Source organism: Capricornis sumatraensis, chromosome 15 (genome assembly GCF_032405125.1).
Source record: "Capricornis sumatraensis isolate serow.1 chromosome 15, serow.2, whole genome shotgun sequence".
In the NCBI taxonomy this organism is placed as follows: Eukaryota; Metazoa; Chordata; class Mammalia; order Artiodactyla; family Bovidae; genus Capricornis; species Capricornis sumatraensis.
Window position 1 is genome coordinate 10,951,642 of NC_091083.1, and position 16,085 is coordinate 10,967,726.

The 16,085-nt window shown below is 42.3% G+C and overlaps 1 protein-coding gene across 5 annotated transcripts in view; it reads left to right on the forward strand.

Annotated features, from left to right (window-relative positions):
* NDUFAF5 (NADH:ubiquinone oxidoreductase complex assembly factor 5) overlaps positions 1-13,546 on the forward strand; it is a 32,683-nt gene extending 19,137 nt beyond the window's left edge. For 2 of the 5 annotated variants that reach the window (XM_068987130.1, XM_068987129.1), the window contains 5 exons: positions 2,286-2,483; positions 5,996-6,056; positions 12,771-12,854; positions 13,191-13,273; positions 13,440-13,546. In XM_068987130.1, the coding sequence (XP_068843231.1) occupies positions 2,286-2,483; positions 5,996-6,056; positions 12,771-12,854; positions 13,191-13,273; positions 13,440-13,532 (519 nt within the window). In that variant the 3' untranslated portion in view covers positions 13,533-13,546. Of the gene's footprint in view, positions 1-2,285; positions 2,484-5,995; positions 6,057-7,189; positions 7,464-10,314; positions 10,412-12,759; positions 12,855-13,190; positions 13,274-13,439 lie in introns of those variants that run through there. The other 3 variants (XR_011145932.1, XM_068987132.1, XM_068987131.1) reach the window with 3 other exon arrangements.
* The last annotated feature ends 2,539 nt before the right edge of the window (positions 13,547-16,085 follow it).

Below are 16,085 nucleotides of genomic sequence, written 5' to 3' on the forward strand. Positions count from 1 at the left end.
TCACAGCAGGGTCCTCTATGATCCACCTCCCAGAATACTGGAAATAAAAGCAAAAATAAACAAATGGGATCTAATTAAAATTAAAAGCTTCTGCATAACAAAGGAAACTATAAGCAAGGGGAAAAGACAGCCTTCGGAATGAGAGAAAATAAGAGCAAATGAAGCAACTGACAAAGAATTAATCTCAAAAATATACAAGCAACTTACGCAGCTCAATTCCAGAAAAATAAATGACCCAATCAAAAAATGGGCCAAAGAACTAAATAGACATTTCTCCAAAGAAGACATATGGTTGGCTAACAAACAAATGCTCAATATCACTCATTATCAGAGAAATTCAAATCAAGACCACAATAAGGTACCATTTCATACCAGTCAGAATGGCTGCGATCCAAAAGTCTACAGGCAATAAATGCTGGAGAGGCTGTGGAGAAAAGAGAACCCTCTTACACTGTTGGTGGGAATGCAAACTACTACAGCCACTATGGAGAAGAGTTGTGGAGATTCCTTAAAAAACTGGAAATAGAACTGCCTTATGACCCAGCAATCTCACTGCTGGGCATACACACCGAGGAAACCAGAATTGAAAGAGGCATGTGTACCCCAATATTCATTGCAGCACTATTTATAATGGCCAGGACATGGAAGCAATCTAGATGTCCATCAGCAGACGAATGGATAAGAAAGCTGTGGTACATGTACACAATGGAGTATATTACTCAGACATTAAAAAGAATACATCTGAATCAGTTCTAATGAGATGGATGAAACTGGAGCCGATTATACAGAGTGAAGTAAGCCAGAAAGAAAAACACCAATGCAGTATACTAACACATATATATGGAATTTAGAAAGATGGTAACGATAACCCTGTGTGCAAGACAGCAATAGAGACACAGATGTATAGAACAGACTTTTGGACTCAGAGGGAGAGGGAGAGGGTGGGACGATTTGGGAGAATGGCATTGAAACGTGTACTATCACGTAAGAAATGAATTGCCAGTCTAGGTTCAATACGGGATACAGGATGCTTGGGGCTGGTGCACGGGGATGACCCAGAGAGATGGTATAGGGAGGGAGGTGGGAGGGGGGTTCAGGATTGGGAACTCATGTACACCCGTGGTGGATTCATGTCAATGTATGGCAAAACCAATACAGTATTGTAAAGTAAAAAAAAAAAAAAGAAAAACAATTTTTTAAAAAAGATATATACTTGAATTAGAGTAGCCTTCCGTGATGTGGGTTCAGATTTACTTCAGAGTTCACCTTGCCCTATATGAAAGTAGAGTCAAAACGAGTTACAGACTGTAGTTCCGAGAGTCATTGAGTAAACATTTATGATTCTGGAATTGATCGTTGCTACTGTTTTAAGTTACCAATTAAAAATGGTTTTTGTTTTACAGCTGAAAAATAAGTTGGTTACTTTTCCTTAATTCTGTGTGTAACTAAATTAACTGATATGTTAATATTTAACTAAAATGTTACTAGACATTTTAGTTGTGAATCATAATGGCTTCCCTATAAATTAGCTTTTTCTGCTTAATAAGCCACCTCAACTTTGTGTTTTAAAAAAGTAAGTCATGATTTTGTGAGTTAGGGATTTGGGCCAGACTTAGGAGATTCTTCTGGGTCTGGCTTGGTTCACCCATGTGTCTGACCTGGGGGTGGCTTGCCCCAGAGCTGTCAGATGGCTTCAGCTGGACTCCTGGCTGATCCCCATGTCTCTTGCTGTCATCCTTCAGCAGGCTGGCTCAGCCTTGTTCACAGCATGGCCCATACACGGGGCTCCTAGAGAGCAGGCGAAAGCAGCAAGGCCATCGAGCCCTCGGCTTGGCACTGCCATTCTTTGCATTCTTTGGGTCAGAGCAAGTCGAGGGGCTGGTCCAGATTCTCCCAATGGGGGCTGTTACAAAGTGACATGTCTAAGGGCACAGATACAGGGAGGACAGTGATTTCTGTAACCTACCACATCAAAAATCTTGTTCTTTCAATATTTTACTGATTGAAAAAGTAAGTTTTGTCTATTATTAGAAAATTTGAAAGCATGTAATGTATCTTATAGATATTAACACCATCAGTAAATGTTTATCTTTCTTTAGAATAATATCCTGCAGAGTCTTTCTGATAGTTGGTTGTCTGAGTATTATTTATTAAATTACCTGTTTTTTAACTTGACAGAATAAGAATGGTAATCATGAAATACTGATCTAGATTCCATGTAGTTATTCTTTTAACATTTTTGTGTCTGAAATTTTGAATCATGTTGTTGTTTGTATTTATTACAGATTCATTATGTTTTAAAACCAGATGGAGTGTTCATTGGTGCAATGTTTGGAGGTGACACGCTCTTTGAACTCCGGTGTTCCTTACAATTAGCGGAAACAGAAAGGGAAGGGGGCTTTTCTCCGCACGTCTCCCCTTTCACTGCTGTCAATGACTTAGGACATCTGCTTGGGAGAGCTGGCTTTAATACTCTGACTGTGGTAACTATCAAGAGAATCGAGTAACCCATTAATCACACTGTTCAGAAATAATCTCTTTTTATCTTGATTGACACAAGGTAGGAATGTAAAATTTTTAGTTATTTGTTACCTAAATAAGTAACTCAAAAAGAAAAGAACCTCAGTTAGCAGGGAGGCTATTTTCTAAGACCTGCTTGTCCATCAGACCCTTCAGATCCAGAGCTGGGTGTACCACGAGAGACAGAGCATCCCTGATGGGGAAGAAGGCGGTGTCAGGAGCGTTCACAGCACGGCCTCTCCCACCCACTCTCAAGGAAAGTGGTGTCGTGTGAGGCGGAAGTGAGAGATTGTGCCTTCATGAGGCCCAGGGTTAGATCAGGTTAGACAGGCTCAAAATTAAAATAACTTTTTAAGGAGGTGTAGTGTGAGTATTGGAGAAGGCACCGGCAACCCACTCCAGCATTCTTGCCTGGAGAATCCCAGGGATGGGGAAGCCTGGTGGGCTGCTGTCTCTAGGGTCGCAGAGTCGGACACGACTGAAGCAACTTAGCAGTGTGAGTATATGTCATAAAATCAGCCCACCAAAATGGCTGGTCATGTCCGTCCACGCTCTGACAGAAAGCAAGGGGCGCAGACTTGCAGGGCCTCTGATGTTGGGAAGGGGCTGAGAGGGAAGGGAAGAGACGCTAGACTGGAGGTGACACAGCCCTCATGGGCCAATGTGAGGAGCGCGTGCCTGGTCAGACAGCTCAGCGGGAATATTAGGGGACTCAAAGGTTGTCGCCTGTGAGAAAAAAGACGAAACCTCTATCCTGAGTCATCAAAAGAAAGCTAAATTATGTTAACAACATGCAGTTTTCTAAGTTGTAAAGTGGGTTATGTGTTCCAGAAAGATTCCCTTTGGTATATGATCTTCTCTATAGTTTTAAAATTAGAGGGTAATTTAATAATAAATTTATGCAGATTTATTCGTGGAGACATATACATTGTCTCCAAAGTGCTATTTTACATTGCATCCTGACTAATTTTCAAAAACTCCTATGCAAAAAAGCTTTTATATAATCAACTATGCAGGTTTATGTTGCATATAACATTAGATATATTTCTTCTATATTGCAATGGGTTTTTATCTTTAAAGTGAAATCAGGTTAAATTAATATCATATAATTATATTTACACATATGACCCTCTTAATGAATTATTTTTTTTAATTAGTTGGCATTCTAAGTGAAACTCATCTCCTTTCAGAATCATTTCCAGACTAGTATATTAGGAGAAAACTGTGAATATTATCCTTCATCTTGATTTGAATAAGACCTTTGACAAGGCTATTTTGGTACTCTTTTGATTGAGAAGGAGATGGTGCTTTTATTTGGTTTCATCGAAATGTTTTCACAGGGTATTGTTTAATGGTAGGCATCAGCCTAGAAGGAATTCTTTTTTTTTTTTCATCTTAAATCCCTGTGTAGGAAAATACATAGAAAAAGTGGACTATCCAGAGATGGTCTTATTAAAAAGTGCACATACAACTTATGCACATATGTCCATGCATGTGTTTAAAAAAAAAAAGAAAAACAGACAAAGAGAGAGTAACACAGCAGGTCGAAAATGAGTGGAGGTCTCCTGCCTTCTGACACCTCCCCCTGCCCCCCCGGCACCGTCCCTCTCCACATGGATGCCTTTTGTCCACTGTCGTGTATGTCCTTTCAGACGTTCTTCCTCACAGATTGGAGTGCAGTTATATTGCTTAAACATACATATACAACAATATATATGCTCTTTTTCTTTTTTCTATATAAAGTCTTTTTTTCCCCGAGTCAATAACTTGTCTTGGAGATCTTCTGCTACAAACATATACCTACCATGTTCTCTTTTTTTTGGACAGCTATATAGTATTTCGGACTTCCCTTGTGGCTCAGCTGGTAAAGAATCCACCTGCAATGCAGGAGACCTGGGTTCGATCCCTGGGTTGGAAAGATCCCCTGGAGAAGGGAAAGGCTACCCACTCCAGTATCCTGGCCTGGAGAATCCCATGGACTGTGTAGTCCATGGCGTTGCAAAGAGTCAGATATGACTGAGTGACTTTCACTTTCACTTTTCATATAGTATTTCATTGAACAGGTACACTTTATTTAACCTTTTCTCTGTTAATGGACATTTAGATTGTTTTCAGTTTGTTTGTTTTTTATATTCTTTCAAACAGTGTTGCCATGAATTTTCTTTTACACATAATCTCTGCACATCTGTCAAACTGCTGAGTCAAAGAATCTATGCATTTCAGATTTTGACATGTAAAATCACTGTCTATAAGGTAGCATTAATTGACATGCCTCATCAACAGTATATGTTAATTTCCTGCTTCTAAGTAATTTTGTGTCTCTAATGTTTAAAAAAAATGGTAATTGGTCATTTTGTTGTATGTTTCTTTAGGAATTAAAATGGATATTTTTGATAACTGTTCTTTAGGGTTTTGTACTTGATTCTGTGCAACATTAAGTCCAAAATTGGACAGATATTAGATAAAGCTACAGAACACAAAAAGATCTGGATGCTTCAAAAGTAGTGCCAATATGATGAAATTTGACTTACGTGCAGCATTTTGATAGCACAGTTAGGGGAAAAAAGGAAGTGTTTTATATTCAGGGTTAGTTTCCATTGTAGACAGACTCCTACATCTGAGTGGCTAACACACAGTTTTTATCAATCCCAGTCATTCTGGTTGGGCAGCTCATCTCCATCCTATGGTTGTGCCATCCGGGCCTGTGTCCCATAAGGTCACTGCCCCAGACATGCCCTGGAAAAGGCTCCCTAGCTATTTATTACCTGCCTCCACCTCACTTTTCTTTTGCCAGAAGACATGTGTGGGGCTGTGAAATGTCCAGGAGTACCTCGATATTTGGGGAGCATCAGTGCTCTCTGCCACTGTCCCAACAGTGAACTCCTGTATCGAACTTGAGAAAGAGCGGGACACATTGCTCACCACGTCACTCAAGAAATAAACTGTGTCTGTCCAGCTGTGTGTCCGTTCCTAAACTAGTCCATGCGGTTTTGCTGCAGCACTGGGAGGAGGATGGAAGCATCTTGGGAGATGACCCTGTTTGACTCTGGGTGTCACATTTAGAGAGAGATTAATATTGACTATGTAGAGAAAAATGAAGTTGGCATGTGTAAAGATTTTGTCTAGAAGCCTAACCCTCCCCCTAAAAAGTTATAGTGTCCTAGAAGACTTTTCAAAGACTGGAAGAAAAGGATCGTTTACAGAGTACAGAACAGACTTTGTGTGAATCCCAAGGAGAGAATTAGAAGCAGTTGATGACGTTATAGGAAGGTTACTGTTAAAATAGCAAGCATGTACCCTGCAATTTGAAATCTTTGTAAATCAAGTGTAAGCGAGATAATACCTGCAAAGAGGATTGCAAAGAAGATTCCTGCTTACTGTGAGAGATCGGTCTGGGGAATTTCTGCGACTTCTTCTCTGATCTAGATCCTTGGTAATGAATGCCAAATGAAGATTCTGCTTTCTTTTTAAATAGGACACTGATGAAATTCAAGTTAACTATCCTGGGATGTTTGAATTGATGGAAGACTTACAAGGTAAGACACTTTAAGGAATTTTTAGGCCCCTTTTGAGAGTCGTATTTTGCAAGCTGACTGTGCAGGCACTGGGGCCAAGCCCTGGAGATACACTGGGTAAGGAGAAAGTGGACTGGCTTGATGGAGTTTTTAATACAAGCTGGGTGCACCCAACCTGAGGCAGCGGCCACAACGATAAATGTTAAACTAGACTTGTGGTAGGTGCTGTGCAGTAGGGGAACTTGGTGACTGCCCACGAAAGGCCGGCAGGACTTTCTTGAAGGAGTGCGTGAGGATGGCAGGACACCTCAGTGACTTTCTCGAGCAGCGCTTGGCAGCTCGGATCCAGGCACAAGAAAGCAAGTAGCTGGCTTACCGTAGGACTGGGGGTTGCCAGAGGGTTAGGTGGGCTAGGTCCTGGTCTGGGAGAGTCAGTGAAGTCCTTCTGAGGAAGCGATGGCTGTACCCTGAAAAATGAAGTGAGGCCACTGGGCGAAGCAGGAAGGACATGTGCAAAGGCCCTGTTGCAGGAGGGAACATGGTGAGAACCGAAAGAGGGGCATTGTGGCTGGAATATAGGGAGTGAAAAGAGAGGACTGATTAAATTGGGAGGTAAATGGGGGCCTTGTAGCCTTTGTTAAGATTGTCTGTCTTTTTCTTAAAATGCCCCTTGAGATATTTTAATGGGGGAGGGGTCATGATGTCAGATTTGTATTTTTAGGTGGATTGGCAGATAAATTAGTAGGGAGACATTGCTGTAAAGCTTACTGAGAAATGATGGTGGTTTGGACTAAGGTGGTGACAGTAGAGATGGTGAGAAGTCAATGAATTGGATTCAGGAAACATTTAGGAGATAAACGTGACAGTTCCTGCTGGTGGATTACGTATGGGCTGATAAGGAGAGAGGCGTTTCCAACCTGGCACTGAGTTTCTAGTTCTCACAGCCAGATAGATGGTGCCCTTCACTGATAGAGAAACAGTAGAAGACGGCCAAGTGTGAGCAGGCACAGCTCTTGAATTCACACCTGGGCATGCTGGGTGGGAAATGCTTCTGAAATCCCTGAGGTGAGACATCAGGTAGGGGTTGAGTGCGTGGCTGTGTAGCTCAGAGGAGGCAAGTGGCCCAGGTAAACATTGTGAGTCACTGTCAATAGGTGGTATGAGAAGCAGCTGCCTGACGTGAGAAGAGAATGCAGCCTGGTCCGGAGCCTTTAGGAACCTAACGTGCAGTGAGTGCATAAGAAGAGGAGGAGCCTGCAGAGACTGAGGATGTGTAGCTAGCAAGGTGCTAAGGAGAAACAGCAGAAAGGGATCATATTACCTAGACTAAGAGACCCTAAAGAGTTCAAAGCAAAGGGAGCGTCAAACGCTGCTCGGAAGCACGATATGGACTGAAAGGAAAGCCCACTGACGGAGGATGAGGAAGCTTTGGTGACCACAGGGAGCGCTCTGCTGTTGGCATGGGCTTGGTGGGAGAGGCAGAGGTAAGGGGAGTAGGTTGACACCTATGGAGGGGGTGGCTAGGGCAGCAGGCATCCATCTTCTCAAGAAACTTGATTATGAAGAAGAGGGGAGAGAGGGCAGGGTTACAGGTGTGAGTGGGGGAGAGGGATGGGAGATGGGCTGAAGTTTTTTTATTATGTTTCGTCTTAAGACTTGAATTTATTGAACAGTTGATTAGAAGAACCTAAGTGCTTCCATAGAAGAAGTGACTCTAGAAGAGAGAGAGAGGACAATTAATCAGGTCAGGTACCCGAGAAGGTGGAAGGGGATGAGATAAGAGGAGGAGGGTTGCCCTTGTACAAGACGGGAAAGGCCCACATGGAAGGGAAGAGGGACAGTGCAGTGGTCACGGGTGTTTGGTTTGATAGCAGGAGGTTCCCATCTGATGGATCGACACTCTCCTTCAAGCAGAGTGTAAAGTCATATGCTGCTGCTGCTGCTGCTAAGTCGCTTCAGTCTTGTCTGACTCTGTGCGACCCCATAGACGGCAGCCCACCAGGCTCCCCCATCCCTGGGATTCTCTAGGCAAGAATACTGGAGTGGGTTGCCATTTCCTTCTCCAATGCATGAAAGTGAAAAGTCAAAGTGAAGTCACTCAGTCGTGTCCGACTCTGAGTGACCCCATGGATTACAGCACACCAGGCTCCTCCATCCATGGGATTTTCCAGGCAAGAGTACTGGAGTGGGGTGCCATTGCCTTCTCTGTAAAGTCGTATACTGAGACTCAAAGGGTCAGAGGTGTGCAAATGAGTAGAGATTTTATATAGTCACTGTAGAGAATAGGAAGGTGAATGGATCAGGGAGAGTTGTCAAATTTGAAGGACACATTTGAAGTTGGTCAGATGCATCTGTGACATTCTCTGACAATAGCTGGCAGCTGGGGACCTGGCACAAAACAGAGTCGTATCAGTCTGGCTTGGGGCTTTACTAATTGAGAATAACAAGAAGACAAAGGCAAAAAGAATTCCAAAAATGTAACTGAGATAATAGGGCAAAATCTAAGCTGGAAGAAAAAGGAAGTAATAAAAAAAGAAGGGGGAGGAGGAGCTGATGAACTGGGAGAAAGTAGAGGAGGTCAGAGGATGATCGTAGTTGAAAGACATGAACACGCTTGAAGGAAGGAGGATATGGTCAGAAAATAGGACGTTTGGATTGGTGATTTTAGAAGTGCTGACTCGTCCAGGACACGTTACAGGTGTGATGGCAGAGGTGGTGTGATGGAGAATCCCACGGGTGGTAAAGAGCCTCAGAAGTCTTAGAGGCCCTGGTGCTTGCCAGTTATTAACTTTGAAGTCCTCCAGGGTGGTGGCACCACGTGGGGTACAGAGGGAACCTGAGCCAGGTGCCAGACCCTTTGCTGAATCAGAGAAGGGCCTGGGAGCCTGATGTCTGACAGCCGGAATGGAAGAGGATTCCAGCCAAATGGTCTGGGTCTTCACAGGGCATAGGGGTTAGCCTAGGTGTTCAGTAAAATGCACTAATTGTAACTATACAGCTGCTTGTATTTTCAAGTATTATATAAACCACAGACTAGTACCTTTTCAGTCCCTCGAAGATTGCGTCATGCCCCTTTCCAGTTGATAACCCAGCCTTCCCTCCCCCTGCTGGTTTCAATCAGTCATATATTTTGAGGACCTGTTGCCTAATATTCACCTTTAAGCGGCTTTGCGAGTTTTTCTCTTTACTATAAAGCCTTTGACACAAATCGTGTCTTTTAGTCTTTAATGTTTCTTATTCTTAAGAGGATTAAGAGGAATTATCTAAAGATAACTTGTAAAAATAATGTTTATCAACATTGATAGAAAGATTAACTGGTTGATTTTATATTCGTTCACTTACTGTTTATTGAGCATCTACCATGAGCCAGTGTGGAAATAACAGTTTCTGATCATAGGGAACATACACTCTAGTAGAGAAAGAGACACTCAGAGACAGACATATGCTTTTAACTGTAAAGTGGGATAATTCTTTTTAAAAAGTGCAGGGAGAAACACAGAAAAATCCCTAAGTCTGCCTAGGGAATCAGGAATGCTTCTGCAGAAGAGGCACCACCTGAGCTGAAGCGAGTTCATGCTGGAAGAAGGAAGGGGTGGATGCCCCTCTGGGGGTCAGGCCTTGCATTCCAGGCCAAGGGAAAGGCCTGTGTAAACTCACGGAGACTCCAGAGGGGACACTCAGCCTCCGCTTTCCTAACTGGGAAACTGCATCGTAATTCAGCATTGCTCAGATAGGTAGAATGGGAGGATGATGGGAAGTGGTGTAGGCGAGTCCTTCAGAGGCTTTTCTAGACTTTATCAGGGGAGCCCTGCAGTCTGTGGGGAGAATTTCGTGTGGAGGAGGGACAGTCTGATTGATGTGAGAGCAAGCTCACCCTCCAGCATCGTTTATGAGGCCTGTTCGTGAGGAAGAGACCGGCTAGCATGGTTACCCTCTCCTGTTTTGCGTGAGGAGACTGGGCACAGAGGAGTGACAAGCCCAAGGTGCAGTGCTTGGGTAAGTGCTAGAGCCAGGGCTTAAGCCCAGGGTCGCAGCCTCAGTCACATCCTGAGACGTCGGCCACTGTCCCCCGGAGAGCCCCGAGGCAGCTGGCGTGGCAAGAAGGGTGGTTGAGGGGCGAGTGCCGGAGGGGCGTGCTCGGCAGACTCCCAGGGGTGCTTCTCTGCGGACCAGAAGACGGTGCTCCCATCCCGTGGGTTTTCGGCATTTTACATCATGTTACACTTTTTTCTTGATGGTGGTGATGTTTCTCATTTAAGCTGCTATTATTCATTCACAGAAGAAAGTCCAGAACATTGACCTAATTTTGCAAAACAAGTTGTGTATCAGCTGAGGAACACATGAGAAGTTTTGGAGGCTTTCACAGTAGTTTTAAGGTAAGTTCAGTTGTTTTTTTTTAGACAATACTCAGTATTGTTCCTAATAAACCATAATAAATCAGACCTTTTTTTTTAAATAAGCAATTGAACTTAACCTTAAAAACACTGTGAGAGTCTTAAACAGTTACCCAAATCCTTCTGTTATCCCAAAGCCCAGAGCTGGTCAGAAGTCCCCAGATGTGTTTCCCAGGTGGTCTCCAGGAAAGGTCAACCAGGCTGTGTTATACAGGTGTTAAAACTTGAGTTTAACAGAGCTAAGCCCCAGGTTATTTAAGGGCCAGAGCTGGAATTATGATCCCAAAGTCTAGACTGTGTGCCATATGACACTGCTTCTCTAAGGAGAAGATTCTCATGTGAGGGAAGGGTAGGTGTCCCTAGCAACAGTTAGTAACACATTAGTGTCTTTGAGTTTCTGTATCAGAAATCAGTGTACCTAATAATCTTAATTAGTATATCCAGTATATCAGTTCTTTGCGCTTCCCAGGTGGCGCTAGTAGTCAAGAGCCCACCTGCCAATGCCAGAGACGTAAGAGACATGGGTTCAATTGCTGGGTCAGGAAGATCCCCTGGAGGAGGGCATGGCAACTCACTCCAGTATTCCTGGGCTTCCCTGGTGTCTCAGACAGTAAAGAATCCGCCTGCAGTGCGAGAGACCTGGGTTCTATCCCTGGGTTTGGAAGATTCCCTGGAGGAAGGCAGAGCAACCCACTCCAGTATTCTTGCCTGGAGAATCCCCATGGACAGAGGAGCCTGGCAGGCTACAGTCCATAGTGTCACAAAGAGGTCGGGCATGACTGAAGTGACTTAGCACAGCACAATACCAGTTATATAGAAGGCATTTAGAATTTCTGGTGCATTAAGTATTTCCAGTAAAAAAATTAAACCTTTTTTTCACTGGTGTTGCCTCTACTGTGTAAGTCATAGCAAGTGGGGAGTTAAATGAAAGCACCACTGCGCCATTTATTGTCGTCAGCAATAAATCCTTCCAATACGAGTCCCAGTTTGCCTCTGGCCTCTTGTTGCCATTGATAGTCATTATGTGGGATAATTTTTTATATTGGATTGTGTAATGCATTAAAATTTTAGTGTTGGAAGCCTTTAGAGATCATCTAGCCTGGCCACCTTGAGGCCCCAGAGTGATGGATCTAAGGTCATCTAGCTACTTCATGACTGCAAGAGTAAGATCCACCCTCTTCATAGCGATTCATCTCTTGATTCTAGTTTGTATAATATTTCTCTTGTTCTTAATGAATTGGGACTGTTTTACTCACAGGATATGGCACATTGCTTTTAGTATCAGAGTTTTATTATTTTAGGGAATAACAAGGACCTTTTGGGGATTGGAGAAACCAAACAGATTTACTCATTCCACCTAATTTGTTGATTGTTTTTCATAAGGCCATTGGAAACCTGGGAGATTATTACTTTTAAATCACTAAAGAACATTGACATTGGGAATTTTATCGGTATCTCTTCTAAAAGTAGAAAAACAAAACTAAGAAACTGATTTTTGATCATATAATATATAGAGAATAAATGTAATCTTGATTCTTTTAATTTTGCAAGCTAGTTTAAAATGTGGGCTTTCAAAGTAATTTCATTCGACTGTATGCATTAAAAATATTAAATATATAACATTAGATTTTAGTGAACAAGAAGATAACATAATCCTAGCTTTTAGCTATCAATTTGAAGGAAAGAAATCTAAAAATTTCTTTTTTAAAAACATTAAGAAAAGTGCCCCTGAAGAGAATGTACATAATTGTTTCCTAATCTGGGATCAGTAAAATGTAAAATCTGAGAACACGCAGTTTTGGTACGACCTAATGAGTCTTCAGGCTTCCTTGGTAGCTCAGCTGGAAAAGAATCCACCTGCAACGCAGGAGACCCCGGTTCAATGAGTCTTCAAACCCTCTTGCAGATTTCACGTTCATACTTAGATTTATGGCTTAGAAGGAGTGAGGTGTTGCACCAATGTCCTATCCTTCTTCAAAGAGCCGCTGAAAAGGGCATGAAACGTGGCATCACTAGAAAGACACTTGCCAGCTCCTGATGACTCACGTGGAGGGCCTGTGGCCTTGCTTTGGTCCAGCTGGCTTACCATAGTCCATTGCTGCCAAATAAAGTGTGCTTATGGGGCTTACCTCCTGGAATTTGACTTGTCTCACTACCCAGAAGCTTCAAGTAGCTTTGCCTGAGGGTCACTACCTATGATCTGAGAGCAAAAGGAGATTATCTTATGTGACTGTCAGAGGTGGGGAAACAGGTATTCCGTTGGATGAGAGAAGATTAAATCTGGGCTGTTGAGCTGCTCGGGTGTTTGCTGAATCATCTCAAACCTCTAGTGTGTTTTTAGGGATGGGTGAGAGTAACTGTGCTTGGAATAGAAAAGCCCTCCTGCACCGAGACACGATGCTGGCAGCTGCAGCAGTGTACCAAGGTAAGGAGGCTGCCCGTTCTCCCAGCCAGGCTCACTACTGTCCCGTGCCCTGTCATCCTTATCCCCTAAAATCGCATTGTCTTTTCTAGGGCACCTTCAGATTTCTTGTCCTTCTCTCAAAACACAGATCCTGTGACTGTGTATCCTTTTCCCCCAAAGCCCTATTTCTTCACTGTCAGCTTCTCAGTGTTGAGGATTTTTTCACAAGAGCCTTTCTCAGAAACCCATGAGTATTCTAATATTCATTTCTCTTTTGGAGGACATACTTTTTTTGAACAGATTTTTTTTTCCTACTTGCATTTTTTTAAAAATTTAACCATGATTTTTTTTTTATAGAAATGTACAGAAATGAGGATGGTTCTGTGCCTGCCACATATCAGATCTATTACATGATTGGATGGAAATATCATGATTCACAGGTATTAATATTGATCACTTGTCTTCCTGTGTTGATGTTTCCATTTTCTTTTTATTTATTTACTTACGGTGGGGGATTTTTTTTTTTTTAATATAAGATAGCATTAAAGGGTTTAATTAGAGCTATAGATATTTATTCATAACGGCCTTCCTGTTTATTATTTTCAGGCGAAACCAGCTGAAAGAGGTTCGGCAACCGTATCATTTGGAGAGCTTGGAAAAATAAACGATCTTATGTCACAGGGGAAGAAGTCACAATAAATCTTTTATTCAGTGTTAATGTAGTCCAGATTTCTCATCAGTGATTGGTAACTCTCACATCTAAAATTACTGCATTCTGAAGCAAGAAGCAATATATAAGCTATTTACCACCAGACTTTTCTAATAATTAGAATCGCCTAATACTCCATCTATGTTTAGTAGTGATTTCAATTTCACATGTTTTCTATTTTAATATGGATATTATTATCTAGTAATTTGAGAGACTAGTTTGCAGAATCAACCTAAAAGCAAGAAGGTATTTCTCTGAAAAAATCCAAAGATGTTCATGTATATAAATGAACATTTTCCTCTGTCTGAGCTTTTGTTATTTCTTTGAGAGGACATTAGCAGTGGAGAAGAGAGGACGAGGGGAAGGACAAGTTGGTAGATTCTTTAGTTTTCTGGTTCTTTGGCATAAAATTGTAGACTTTTATAACAACTACTCTAAGATACTTAAGCCAGAATTATTTGTGATACTGTCTTCCTTGCTCTTTAAAGAGGAACAGAGGATGATGAACCTCTTTAGAGCTATTGAGTAGTTTTGTACTTTGGAATAGCATCTTCTTGAATCCTTCCTCGCCTTTTTACAACCATCAGAATTCTGAGCTTGTTTGTTTTTCACCTCCACCATGTGAGAGTCCCATCGTTTCACACTCTACCTTAGTTAAGAGGAGAACTTAACTAAGTCCTTTTTTAGAGGATTTTGAAGGATTACAAAGGCACATGTCAGGCACCTGTGCAGTGATGAACAGTGCTGTCTGACTTTGCTGTTTCAGGCCTCTGGCACTGCTCTGCTAATCTTAAGTCCACCGTCCTGTCGTCATGATCCAAGTGATCCGGAAGCAGCGTAGAACAGGAGGAGGAAGGCGGTTGCAAGGCCGCCGGGCAGGTGGGGGCAATGCTGGGAGGCACCTGGGAGTGACTTCAGGTGTGTTCTCACCAGGCGGTGCCAAGTCATTTGCTGAGCTTTTCATTCCGGGGGCACGGCCCACCACTTCCTCAGCCTTAGGGGGTTATTACAGGCTTTGCTTTCTCTCTGTCTCTCTCCCCTCCTGCCTGCCCTCTACCAGTAAGCACCAGGCTCTCCCTCAGTCAGGGCTGGGTCTCACACGGTAGGTATTCAGCTCCATTTTGAGTCAAATTAAACTGAAGTCAGAAAGAAAAACACCAATACAGTATACTAATGCATATATATGGAATTTAGAAAAATGCTAATGATGACCCTGTATGCAAGACAGCAAAAGAGACACAGAGATTAAGAACAGACTTTTTTTTTCTAATTAATTAATGTATTTTAATTGGAGGCTAATTACTTTACAGTATTGTGGTTTTTGCCATACATTGACATGAATCAGCCACGGGTGCACATGTGTTCATCATCCAGAACCCCCCTCCCACCTCCCTCCTCAAGGAACAGACTGTTGGACTCTGTGGGAAAAGGCGAGGGAGGGACGATTTGAGAGAATGGCATTGAAACATGTATATTATATGTGAAATGAATCGCCAGTCTAGGTTCGATGCATGAGCCAGGGTGCTCAGGGCTGGTGCACTTGGATGACCCAGAGGGATGGGATGGGGAGGGAGGTGGGAGGGGAGTTCAGGATGGGGAACACATGTACACCCATGGCTGATTCATGTCAATGTATGGAAAAACCACTACAATATTGTAAAGTAATTAGCCTCCAATTAAAATAAATTAATTTTAAGAAAACAACTATGTGGATAATGTGCCCTTTCAGAGACTGAGTTACAGTAAAAGCAGAATTTTGTAGGAGAAAAAGAAATTACTCTTCTTGCTCTCTTTAGTTGGGACGTTTATTGATATTAGAAATTGGGATACTCTTGATAACCATTTTTTTGTTGTTGTTAAAAGAAAAAGAATACCTAGGAAGCAGAACATGGGGAAGTTTTTTGTTTGTTTGTTGAGTTTTTTTTTTTTTTATGTTCAATTCTCAGATTTGAAGGGAGAAGAGAACAGTGAACCACCCCCCCTTGCATAGTAAATTGTAAATAGATCCCTAAGGAAAGGATACATTCCACAGTGTCTGTTCCTAAATGATGCACGTTTATGTTTGTTGGTTGTTTTTGAAGAATGCATGCAGAATTGTCCATGCTGAGGACAGGGACTGAGGAACCAGGTGTCTCTGCACCTGTCCTGGTGTTTGAACACCTGTCAATGGTGCATGAAGTGGGCAGAAGCAAGGAGAGAGGCTTGTACTTTCGCTTTTTAATCTTTCTGTAAAGTTTCAGGTTTCTTACCAAGGGTATTAACTTTCATTTATTTCATGCCCACAGAGAATATGTGAATGGTGGGGTGGGGCCGGGGAGGACTCTACCTTGAGCTCTTAGAAATAAGCTACGAAAATAAAAGGAATTAACACTGCAAATTGAGGACACTTACTGTTTAATGTGAGTGACAGCTGTAAAATTATTTTTTAGTTAATGTCTGCTTGAAGTATCTATTAAGGTTTAATTGTTTGGAACCCTCAAAATAAATTTTTCTAAATAGCTATGTTTTCCAAGTGATTAAGGACCTCCTTTCAGGTCCAAAAC